This window comes from Ctenopharyngodon idella, chromosome 2 (assembly GCF_019924925.1).
Source record: "Ctenopharyngodon idella isolate HZGC_01 chromosome 2, HZGC01, whole genome shotgun sequence".
Classification (NCBI taxonomy): domain Eukaryota; kingdom Metazoa; phylum Chordata; class Actinopteri; order Cypriniformes; family Xenocyprididae; genus Ctenopharyngodon; species Ctenopharyngodon idella.
In genome coordinates this window covers 38,624,431-38,636,824 of record NC_067221.1, presented here as the reverse complement: position 1 = coordinate 38,636,824, position 12,394 = coordinate 38,624,431, and the positions used below count along the sequence as shown (strand labels likewise).

At 35.1% G+C, this 12,394-nt stretch overlaps 1 protein-coding gene and 1 long non-coding RNA gene across 3 annotated transcripts in view; one reads left to right on the top strand and one right to left on the bottom strand.

Annotated features, from left to right (window-relative positions):
• The first annotated feature begins 317 nt into the window (after window positions 1-317).
• On the top strand, window positions 318-7,290 carry LOC127497606 (uncharacterized). Its single transcript, XR_007925588.1, has 3 exons — window positions 318-455; window positions 6,293-6,459; window positions 6,562-7,290. It is a non-coding gene; the product is annotated as an uncharacterized LOC127497606 (long non-coding RNA).
• Window positions 3,532-12,394, bottom strand: part of LOC127497596 (neurogenic differentiation factor 6-B) — a 113,139-nt gene continuing 104,276 nt past the window's right edge. The window contains exons 1-2 of one of the 2 annotated variants that reach the window (XM_051866163.1): window positions 6,164-6,346; window positions 3,532-5,068 (exon numbers count right to left, since the gene is read on the bottom strand). In XM_051866163.1, coding sequence (XP_051722123.1) covers window positions 4,104-5,063 — 960 coding nt within the window. In that variant the 5' untranslated portion in view covers window positions 5,064-5,068; window positions 6,164-6,346 and the 3' untranslated portion in view covers window positions 3,532-4,103. Of the gene's footprint in view, window positions 5,069-6,163; window positions 6,347-12,394 lie in introns of those variants that run through there. The other variant, XM_051866171.1, reaches the window with a different exon arrangement.

Genomic DNA, 12,394 nt, shown 5'->3' with positions numbered 1-12,394 from the left:
CGTAAGAACAAGCATATGATTAAATCTGGAAATAAAGCAAAATAACTGAGGAAAATGAGAATTAGTCCTCTGATGCCATGTCCGTAATTTATAGCAAAAAATCTAGCATTAATTCAATGTCAAAAGGACTCATTTAAAGAAGTTATTACTCACCACCTGCGTGACGTAATTCACCAACGTGGCTGAACGACAGGTTTGCAACAATAGGGTTTAGGTGACTAGCTAGTTTATTTGTTCAATGATGCATCATACTATGGTAGTGAAGCAGCGAGTTACATCGTTGTTCGGGAAACGCACCCCTGTACGGTACGGGCGTCACGGTTCGGTTTAAACAGTCAGACGACGAATAGTCAGTCACAGGCGATCCACACTCCAATCCAGAAGGGGGCGCGCGCGGTAATGCAACGCTGTTTGCTACCAGTAAAACGCGCAGAAGAAGAAGAGACGGTTGATCGGTATGTTTACATGTAATCTCTCAACCAGTGTTTAAACTGCGGAAAGACATCAATAAAACAGCTTGAGAATAATATCTCACGTAGCATTATATTTACCTCAGGCATTTAGTGTCGACAGCATGTTAGTTCGCTAGATAAATGAACTCTAGAAAGGAAAGTTTCGTATATGCACTAGTATATTAGCCTATTCTTTATATTTAGCTACTTAACTTGTTAGTAATGTCGTGATTATATAATGTATGTTTAAATAAATTTGTTATGAACACAAGTTATGACAGCCACTGTGTAAATGATTATATTTCAAAAATGAATTGGAGTAGAACATTACCTTTATAGTTAGATTTAGATTAATGCAAAATCTTTACAATTTACAATTTTTTGATTATTATATCTAAAAATAAATTGATTATGTATAAAAAATCAATTTATTATTATATCTAAAAATAAATAGAAACTGAATTTAATAATTTGGGCTGTGTTGTTAATTAATATTATAGTAATGTGCAAGTAAGGGCTCCCTATAGTTTACAGCATTAGCTAAGATAGATTTTTTTTTCCTTAATAAAATTTTAATTATAAATTAATTTATTTAAACACAGAGGCACATTTGTTAAAAAGAAAAACACACATTTTAATAATAAAAAAGCAATTTTATGTTTAGTTTTTACCGAACCCATACCAAACCGTGACTTTAAAACCGAGGTACGTACCGAACTGTTACATCCCTACTATCTGTCTATCTATCTATCTATGTATCTATCTATCTATCTGTTTGCCTATCTCACCTTGCATCTCATATTGTATATTTTCATGAAGTGGTATAATTTATTGTAAATGCAATTCATATTTACTTGTGACATATTGACAATTAAGCCATGGGGTGCAATTATGAGCCACTCGTTAATTGATTCACTTAGAGTAAGTTGATTGTATGTGTTTATGTATATGCATATATGCATGTGTTGCATACATTATGAATAGCATTTTAATATGGGTCGCATGGACTCATAAAAAACAGATATGAATGTGAAAACTGTGTCCATATAAAAGCCAGACTGACGCCCCCAGCTCTGCCACCCACACAGAATATGCCATATGCTGCTATACTTTACCTCTATAGTCTCCTATGAGAGAGAGAGAGAGACTGGGCACATTCATGGTTAACCTCTCAGTCAAAGGAGAGCAAATGCATGCCAAGCATTCAGACCTTCACCCCCGAGACTGTTTGCCTGCAGACCTCTCTCTCTCTTTCTTTCACTTGCACACACACTCCTCCTGTCAGGGAGCAGCTGTCAGAGGCTGACTGAAGGAGAGGATGAGTGTGAGAGGAAGGATGGTGTCATTGGCCTGGAGGTTTCCAGCTCCAGAGATTCACATGCCAAACACAGAGACACATTTTCACACTAACCGCAACAGAGCAGGACAAGATGATGTCACAGAGGAGCAAAAACCAGCATGGGTTTTTATTTTCCTTCACAGCAATTTTATGAATATTAACGAATTTGATTTGATTTGATTTATTTTTTATTTTATTTTCCAACCAAATATACAAACGATGTTTACTTTTATCTAGCTGCAAATGTCTCTTTCGCTGCTTCAGCACAGTCTAGTGCTACTTTTATGCCTGACTGAATTAAAATATGTTTATAACAAATGTATAACGCGTCATGTTTAATTTTCACATGTGTATCTGATTAACCTGTTAGATATATAGAAACTTTAAATTGCTGTAAATCTCACTGACAAATTTATCGAGATTAGACTGTAAGACAGACAATATTTTCCAAATGCTCGGTTTCAGATAAATGGGATTTTAAATTTTATTTATGTAAAAAAATAAAATAACAAATTTGCAATTGCGGTTTTAAAATATTAAATATTTTAATCGTCGGATACGTAAAACCCGATTTGTGTAACAGTCGGTCAAAGTCTGTCTGCATTCAGTCAATTCTGTCCGACCTCAAGAACTATTCGATTGACTCTCAAAAAGAAAAAGAAAAATGCTATAATCATATAATAATAATAAAGATGATGATGTTGATAATAATAATGAAGTAACAGAAGAATCACAGAATTAATCACTGATCTTGTTTCAGTGATCTCGAATTTCCTCTCGTTTTACAAACTGCGAAGCAAACTTTGTTTGAAAATGTGTTTGAAAAATATTTAATAATAATTTAAAATATATATACTAAAAATTTAATAAAAAAAATGTAGTTTCAATTTTAAATCAATCTACAGCAACTGTCATCCTGCGACATGTGTTTTCCTACATCTTGTTGATCTGAAAAAATCTGTAGGAAAGCTGTAAGCGTGTAAATTCATTAGATGTTTTATCTAATATCTACAATAATGAAGATAATAACAATAATACATAAATAAATCATCTAAATAATAATAAATTGCATTAAAGTTCGTTATTTGGATGACATACATTATTAACAAGCTTGTAAAAGGTCATAATGAATTCAAAGTGTTCATGCTGAAACCCCAGTGGAGCACTTATATGTCCAAATATGAATAAACATAAGGTCAAATCCAAACAATTGCTAATTGAATATTTATTATTTCAAGTTTTTTGCTTAACCCTCACTTAAAAAACAAAACAAAACAAGCAAAAGAAAGATTACAAACAACAAATATAAGTGTTTTTCGATCAGACTGTCAGCTGTCAGACTCATTCGTGCGGTGTATTGCAATATATAAACTAATAATTTTAATACAGTTATTTAGTTGTGCATAATGCATTTTTCTTGTATTTACCAAGCAATATTTAAACAACCACATTATAAAAAAATAAAATAAAAAAAAGCGTTCTTCACATTTTTTAACTGATTTCATTTTTACGTTCTACATTCGTTTTTATTTTCTGTTTTATCAGATATGAATCTGATAGCCTAAATAATACATTTAAGACGCAAATGTCGAGATTATAGTCTGGTGCCGTATTTATTTATTCATCTGAATATAAATAATAGTATTTTAATGTATGTTGTCTCAAACACGTCTGGTATTAATGCTATATATTAATGTTCATTTTTAGGTGACTTCCTCAAGAAAGAGCAAACACAGTTGATCACATTCAAGATTTATTTTTCGACAAGCCGATCGAAATGAGCCCCTCAACTTCACATCATTCACAAGACCCGATGTTCCTCTGTGAATAAACAAAATAAATAGGAAAAACATTTCCACATTGCAAAATCACAATAGTTTTTTTGTTGACATTAAGCGGAATCAGTCAAAAGAGTGAGTATAGTTCAAAGACACAGATGTCTATAAATAATAAAATTCACACAATAAGGTTATTTACATGTCTGCACGATAATATGTCATATACTGTGTTGCATAGTTCCATTATTGCTATCATGATTTTGTGTTTCATGTAACACGCAAATAAATCCATTTCCACAGTATACGAGACGAGAATTGTTTTATTTTTATTAATTGATTGTAATAGGCCTACCACAGCCTGCGTCAATGCATGAGCAAACTATGCAGTCTGAAATAAATAGAATTGATTTTACAGTATTTTTCAAACATCGTATGATGAAATCAAACGTGCCAAAAACAAAGCAAAACAATCAGCAACAAGCACTAATTAATTAACAGATTAGTGTATCTGGCGTCCAACCCCTATGTTCGCTTTTAATTATGGAAACCCGTATTTAATTCGTCCTGGCTCTGGAACGATTGGCCGCGGGGATGTAAGTCATAAGGAAAATGGCTGTCTGGGGAAACGCGGTACATGGAGCCCCGACCGGGAACGTTACAGTATCTCATCCCATAATGGCAGTTCTTACTGTACTCGACTTGGTCCTCGTGTTTTTTAAGTGAGAAAATCCCGTTGTAATTATTCGGGGGACTCATTTGGCCGTCAAAACGAGGGCTGCTACTCTCTGGAGAGGCGCTGTCGTAGTAGGACTCATAGGACGCGTAATAGTTGTACGGTCGGAACGGCTTGACGCTGTCCCGGGTCCCAGAGCTGAGGCCGGTGGGCGTGGCCATCTCAGCGTTCGGATACGGATACAGAGAATCATACTGATGAGGCCTGCTCGAGAACGACACGTCCCCGTTGTGATCTGTGAGGAAATTTCTGGCGTTCAGCTGCAAGCAACCCGCAACCAAGTTGGTGGTGGGCTGCGACAAGCCCTTGCACAAGGTCTGCACGAACGCGAGCAGGTCGGGCCTCTTTCCCGCGCTCAGAGTCTCAGACAGAGCCCATATGTAATTCTTAGCCAGCCTCAAAGTCTCGATTTTGGAGAGTTTTTGCGTTTTGGAGTAGCACGGCACGACTTTGCGCAGGCTCTCGAGCGCGTCATTGAGGCCGTGCATGCGGCTGCGCTCGCGCGCGTTCGCTTCTTGGCGGCGCATTTTAACTCGTTCGCCGCGTCCCTCAGAGAATTTCTTTTTACGCGCGCCTTTCTTCTTCGGGAGACCGTTCTCGTCGTCGTCCTCTCTCTCCTCCTCTTCCCTGTCCGTGTTGTCGTCCTCTGCCTCCTTGAGCTCGGCGCTACTGAGTGTCCGGGCGTCTTCTTGACGCGTGAATGTCGCACCAAACTGAGACTCGCGCATCATGTCTGGGTCTTCAAATGGTACGGTTAGCATCGTCCCTGTATAACAACAAAAAAATTAACAACAAAATAAAACAGTCATGACGTCAATTACCCGGAAGCCTAACTGCCCATGGGTTACTAAAGAATTTATATGTTTCTTAGTTGTTGTTTTTATGGTGCTTTTGTAGGCCTATTTATGGTCTGTGGTGAATTTTGAAGCTGCTATTGTTTTTTTTACTTAATTTGCTAAAGCCATAACGAGACTATGTTGGTCTAACGTGCATGTAAAATGTTTCAAATGTTTTAAACTTTGACATTTGTCTGCTACAAATTAGTTTACAAATGTACAACTTATCCTTAAACGGTGTAAATAAGTGTCGGCAAGTAAAAAGAGCGGCATTTGTACAATCTATCCCATATTTTCTATTTTGTGCATTAACGTTAATCAGATTAAATTATGCCATCCCAAAATGTGCTTTAAAATGATCAACATTTTCATTCAAAACTGTTAACAAATATAAAAGGCTAAAAACGTTAGTTTTTGAATGTTTGTCACTCTATAGGCCTGCGTGATGTTTATTTTGTTTTTGTTCAATCTTTGTGTAGGTTTCCAGTGCAAAAATGTTACAATGTACGCATTCTGCTCATGAAAGATATTTCTAGTTTTTATTTTTAAGCATATCGATAAATCTTGTGTGGGTGTTATATGTCAAATCAAACGATAACCTGCTGATTCAGACTTGACACACGTTTTGTCATTTTAACATCCATTAACATGATCACAAATCAAATGACTAACAAGATGTGAAATGAACTCAAAATTGTTGTTCTCCACAAAGATTTACAGCTTCTATTGTCAGCTCAGGAGGGTGGTGGTCATGTTTGATAGAGATTTCAGTCCTGTAGCTCATTTCTAATTGGTTAAACTGGCGATGTTACTCCCTGTACTGTCCTACTCAGACAAACAACAATTTTAAAAAACAGCAAGAACGATAAGCTCAAAACCATGTCATTAGGCACATTGCTTGTTGTACCAACACAAATAACGCTAGCAAAGCCTGAAGCTAAGCGTTTTTTTTAACAATAACCACAACAATAACACAATCATGCCAAAACTGATGCTCTAAAGCAGACTGATTTTCCACGGCTCACCTGTTTCGTTCAGTGTTCAGCTTGCATGTTCAAATTCCTTGCGACGTTCAGAGCTGCCTCCCATGTGCTTGATGTGGAGCTGTAAGAATTCCTTTAATCTCCCTCTCCCTCTCTCTCTCTCTTTCACAGAGAAATGACACCCATGCCAGGCACCAGCGCTGGTACCCATGCCATCTGCCACTGACGTTTTGTTGGTCACATGATGCAGTCTCTAGGGACCTTCATTCCGCTCTCATCATCTGGTGCGCACGGTAATGGGCACCGGGAGGCTCTCATTTACCGTCAAAAAACTCCGGGTAAAAAAAAAAAGAGATTAATGCCAGTACTGCTGCGGCAATACTAGTGTAGAAACGACTAAATGATTTAGACTTTAAAGTGAAGCGTGTATTTGATTATAGGGCGACGGATGCTGCAGGCAAGAGCAAATCAGTTGAGATGTCTTCACATATGCATGTTAGAGTCGTCTGGTGGATAATAAATGCTCAGATATTACATCAAATCTCTGCACCTACATATGAATAACAGCCTGTGTGCATAGAAATGTTAAGAAGCATTCCGTTGGTAAACAGAGCAAAGAATTAATTCATTGTGCTGTCATGATGTACTGTGCAATATATCAAACCCTTGCTTTGGTATCAACTGTGATATTTAGATAATTAGGGGTGAATTCTGGTTGATTGGGACACTTTTTCCCAGTCATCTCAATGGCAAAAAGTGTCCCAATCAAACTGAATTCACCCTATAAGGGCAAGTTGTCACAATGGCTCTCTCAAGAAATCATATTTTTGCAGGATTTAGGTAAACATGTGAACACTATAAAACCACACTGAGAGACAAGAATCATATAATGAAGACAGATTTGAACTGAAATGCTGAACAAACTTTGTTCTCAAAAGAAGTCTTCATTTTTTTTTTATCATTGTCACATTGGGACAAGTTGTCATATGTGTTTTATGTGTCATTGGCCAAATATGATGGTTTCATACAGTATGTTTTTTATTTTGTTTTGTTTTATTTATTTTTTTATGCACATTTTTTAAAATATTACCTTTGGCTATTCTTGCTATTTAATGTATTGTTTTGTCTTCCATAATTGTTTTACTATGATAAATGTTACAAATTCCTTATGAAACCATTATTTATTCAACAATTATTATAAATATTTTTTTAAAATAATAAAAAAATTTATTATAAAAATATTTGATATATATATATATATATATATATATATTGTTATATTTTACATTTTTTCTGTTTAATGACTTTTTTAAGAAGCAATGGCATATTGTTTTGTCTTCCATAATTGTTTTAATATTTTATGTTACAAATATGTTATATTTCCTTATGAAATCATTATTTATTCAACAATAATAAAAATAAAAATTAATGAAAAAATAAAAATATTTATTGCGATATAAAAACATTATTTATATATAATATTATATAATATTTTAAATGTTATAAATTCCTTATGAAACCATTATCTATTCAACAGTTATTAGAAATATTATTAAAAATATTAAAAAATAAAAGTAAAATTATATTTCTTGACATTATTTATTGCCATATAAAAACCATTATACACACACACACACACACACACACACACACACACACACACACATATATATATTGCTGTTTAATGATTTTTTAAGAAGCAATGGCATATTGTTTAGACATCCATAATTGTTTTACTATTTTAAATGTTATAAATTCCATATGAAACCATTATTTATTCAACAATTATTATTTATTACCATGTATTATTTTATATTTTACATTTTTGCTGTTTAATGACTTTTTTTTTTAAGAAGCAATGGCAAAACAGTTTTCATTGCCCCGCTATTGAGCCTATTCAACAAACTGCATTTTTTTTTTCATTAAACAATAGTGGAAATTGTTCATCACATTTTTGTAGGCAAGTGTTTTTTGACTATTTCTTAAGAAATATTCACTGAAAGACCCTGCATGGTCTTCCTTATAACGAATGATTTACTCCATGGTGAAAAATGCATTTTGAATGAAAGCATGCACAAATATCACATATTTTACAGATAAAACATTGTAGCAGCATGGTTTTGTTGGTGTTAGATATTGTTGCGTTAAGTGCTACAGTAACTCAGGCCCACAGTGTATGACAGCTCTGAATCTCTGTAGTGCAGTCTTGCGAGAAGACTGTTAGAAGTGCAGCTGTGTTTAGTTTACGCTTCATCGTCTTTAAATCATATAGCAGACAAACTACTACTTTTCCAGTAAATATTTCTCCGTGCAGCAGAGGGCAGTCCCCAAAACGGCAACATTTGGACACACACACACAAGTTCACACTCTGCCCCCCAAAACGCCTCAGCTGGCATTCTGCACGTTCTGGTCCAGTTCACACCAGCATCTGATGAGTCAAACTCCTCATTTCAGACTAATCAGTTGACTGCACTAATTGCAAATGCAAATATGCAAATTTAAATTAATTAATTACTCCACTAATTAGTTCTCTGGTCTTTTCAGGTAATAAATCATTGTGTAGTTGAAAGAAAGAGATGGAGAGAGAAGGGAAATGCATTTATCTGCCACCTACTACTCTTATAGTGATTCACACACACACACTCCACATGGGTCCTGTTACACTCTGAGGAGAAAGTTTGGAAGAATTCCAACAGGAATGACTTTAGGATGTGTTTTATTGACCATTTGAATCATATATATATATATATATTTTATTTTATTTTTTTTTGGCATGGCACCATGCAAATATCATGGTACCATACTACTATTCAAAAGTTTAGGGTCAGGAAGATTTTTTATTTTAATTTTTTTCTGAAAGAAATTAATACTTTTATTCAAGAAGGATGCGTTAAATTAATTAAAAATGACATTAAAGACTTTTATTATGTTATAAAAGATAATCAGCAAAGAATCCTGAAAGAAAATGTATCACAGTTTCCATAAAAGCAGCACAACTGTTTTTAGCATTGATAATAATAAGAAATGTTTCTTTAGCAGCAAATCAGCATATTAGATTGATTTCTTAAAGGGACAGTTCACCCAAAAATGAAAATTCTGTCATTAATTAGGCCTACTAGGGCTGCACGATTTATCGTGATTAAACTGCACTCAATTTGGCAATGGCTGCTGTTATTTTATGAGCAGCTTGTAAGGCTCTGTGATCAATAGTAAATGCTGCTCCATCTGAAAGCCAGAGGGCGCTCTTCCGCAGAAACTCTAAATATGCCCTGCCGCAGAAGAAAATAAAACACACGTTATATCGCTGTAGCTGAATAAACAGAAGATTGAAAAGCTTTGATTGTTTAAACATGACTAATAATCACACGACTGCCTTATTCTGTGTAAGAAGCCACATCATCTCACAGAAGGATGCTCAACTGTTGTTATGAAGTGAATTTGGAGTAAAAACATGTTATTAAATGTAGTCTTTTGTTGGACAAGATGTTAATAAATGCTTCTCATGTCTGGAAAGATGTTTGACGCGTGCTGCTTTTTCAAATGTACATTATAAGCGACTCAAACTCGCAGTGCTTTCAGATGGATTAGCATTTGGAGCCATAGTTCGTTGACAAGCTGCGCATAAAAAAAAAAATAAAAAAAATAATCGCAGCCTTTGCAATTTCATAATCACACTAAGAATCGCGTTTAAGCCATAATCTTCTTTAAGTTCAATGTTATTTTTCGTATCGTGCGATAAATCGTGCAGCCCTATTAATTACTCACCCTCATACCATTCCAAACCCATAACACTTTCATTCATCTTCAGAACACAAATGAATAACTTTTTGATAAAATCTGAGAGCTTTCTGTCCCTCCATTGACAGTCTACGCAACTACCATTTTGATGCTTCAAAAAGTTCATAAAGAGATTGTAGAACTAATCCATATGCATTGAGCGGTTAAGTCCACATTTTCTGAAGAGACTTGATTGGTTTATATGATGAACAGATTGAATTTAGGCTTTTATTCACATATGAACATTCATCAACTCACACATCAGTTGTGGTAAACGAAAGCTCAAGCATGTTTGCTTGATGCACGAGAACCAATGAGATTCATTCTGATGTTACGCAGCATGTTTGAGCTTCAGCAAGAGGCTTGTTCTCACGCATCAAGCAGGTTCGGTTGATTTGTGTTCGCTGATCAATGTTTATATATGAATAAAAGCCTTACGGGGTTGGAACGACATGAGGGTGAATAATTAATGACAGAATTTTCATTTTTGGGTGAACTAACCCCTTAAGGATAATGTGACACTGAAGATTGAAGTAATGATGCTGTAAATTCAGCTTTGATCACAGTAATAAATTACATTTTACTATATATTCACGTAGAAAACAGCAATTTTATATTGTAAAAATATTTTACTGTTTTTATTGTATTTATGATCAAATAAATGCAGCATTGGTGAGCTCTTACTGACCCCAAACTTTTAAATAGTAGTGGATATATCAGAGTACTATTCCATCTGAGATAACTGCTGTACCGTGGTACCACCCAGTATTTTTTTTTTGTCAGGTTTTTATCAGCTATACCATAGGAGGCGGATGGTAAACCTGGATGATGCATTGCTATTCTTCCACCTGTAAATGAGGCTTTTTGTTGCCACAGCGATGACAGCTCGTGCTCGTCAGCTGTTTTAATTATCACATTATCAGCGTTTAAAGGCAGTGTGACGAGCCGAGTTGCTAATGAAGGCGCTGGAACTCTCACAATGAGACGGAGATGAGACAAACCGCCTGCCAGAATCACAGGTGACACTCTGAATGGTGGTCCGATTCGAAGTTGCTGGTGGCACAGAGAATCTTACAGGCAGAAAAAAGAAGGATGTGTTGGAGAAAGAAGCGTATGCCGTACCTTTCCTTGAGTAAATCTCTTAAAAATAGAACTTTTTCCCCCGCAGATGTTTCTTGCTGTGGCATTAACTAACACCTTCACTACTGACAGTGTTGTGAGGCGCACCCTCGCCTCACATTTCATAATCACACCTTTACTGTGTTGCAAAATGCAAAAAGCGCCCTGATTTCCACCACACACATGATCATGAAGTACGACGTTACACAAAGATTCACATTATAACAGGTGCATCTGCTGGTTTTCAATCTTCCTGTTCGAGGTGTTTTAAGTTCTTCCTGTGATCTTTCCTTCAGGTTCATTGAATATCTGACTATTATCAAAGAAGAAATCACTAAGAAACAACATTTTCTTTTTAATATTCATTATTTATTAGATTTGGGGGGGGGGGGGGGGGGGATGATGTAGGATTTACTTTGAAAAATTTTTATTAAAAAATTACTAGTAAATTTCATAAATAATTTTTAAAAAAATGGCAATTAACATAATGAACTATACATGAAATTTAGAAATAGAAAAACTGAAATAGTATTTTTTTTTGGTAAAACATACTCCTATAATCTTTGTTTTATTTTCAACTTCAAAAAACAAATTTTACAGCATAGATAGATAGATAGATAAACAGACACACAGACAGATAGATAGATAGATAGATAGATAGATAGATAGATAGATAGATAGATAGACATACAGACAGACAGACAGACTGACAGATAGATAGATAGATAAACAGACAGATAGATAGAGAGATGATAGATAGATAGACAGACAGACAGACAGACAGACAGACAGACAGACAGACAGATAGATAGATAGATAGATAGATAGATAGATAGACAGACAGACAGACAGATAGATAAATAGACAGATAAACAGACAGACAGACAGACAGACAGATAGATAGATAGATAGATAGATAGATAGATAGATAGATAGACAAACAGACAGACTGACCGACCGACCGACAGAAAGACAGATAGATAGATAGATAGATAGATAGATAGATAGATAGATAGATAGATAGATAAACAGACAGACAGACAGACAGACAGATAGATAGATAGATAGACAGACAGACAGACAGACAGACAGACAGACAGATAGATAGATAGATAGATAAACAGACAGACAGATAGATAGATAGATAGATAGATAGACAGACAGACAGACAGACAGACAGATAGATAGATAGATAGATAGATAGATAAACAGACAGACAGACAGACAGACAGACAGATAGATAGATAGATAAACAGACAGACAGACAGACAGACAGACAGATAGATAGATAGATAGATAGATAGATAGATAGATAGATAGATAGATAGATAGATAAACAGACAGACAGACAGATAGATAGATAGATAGATAGATAG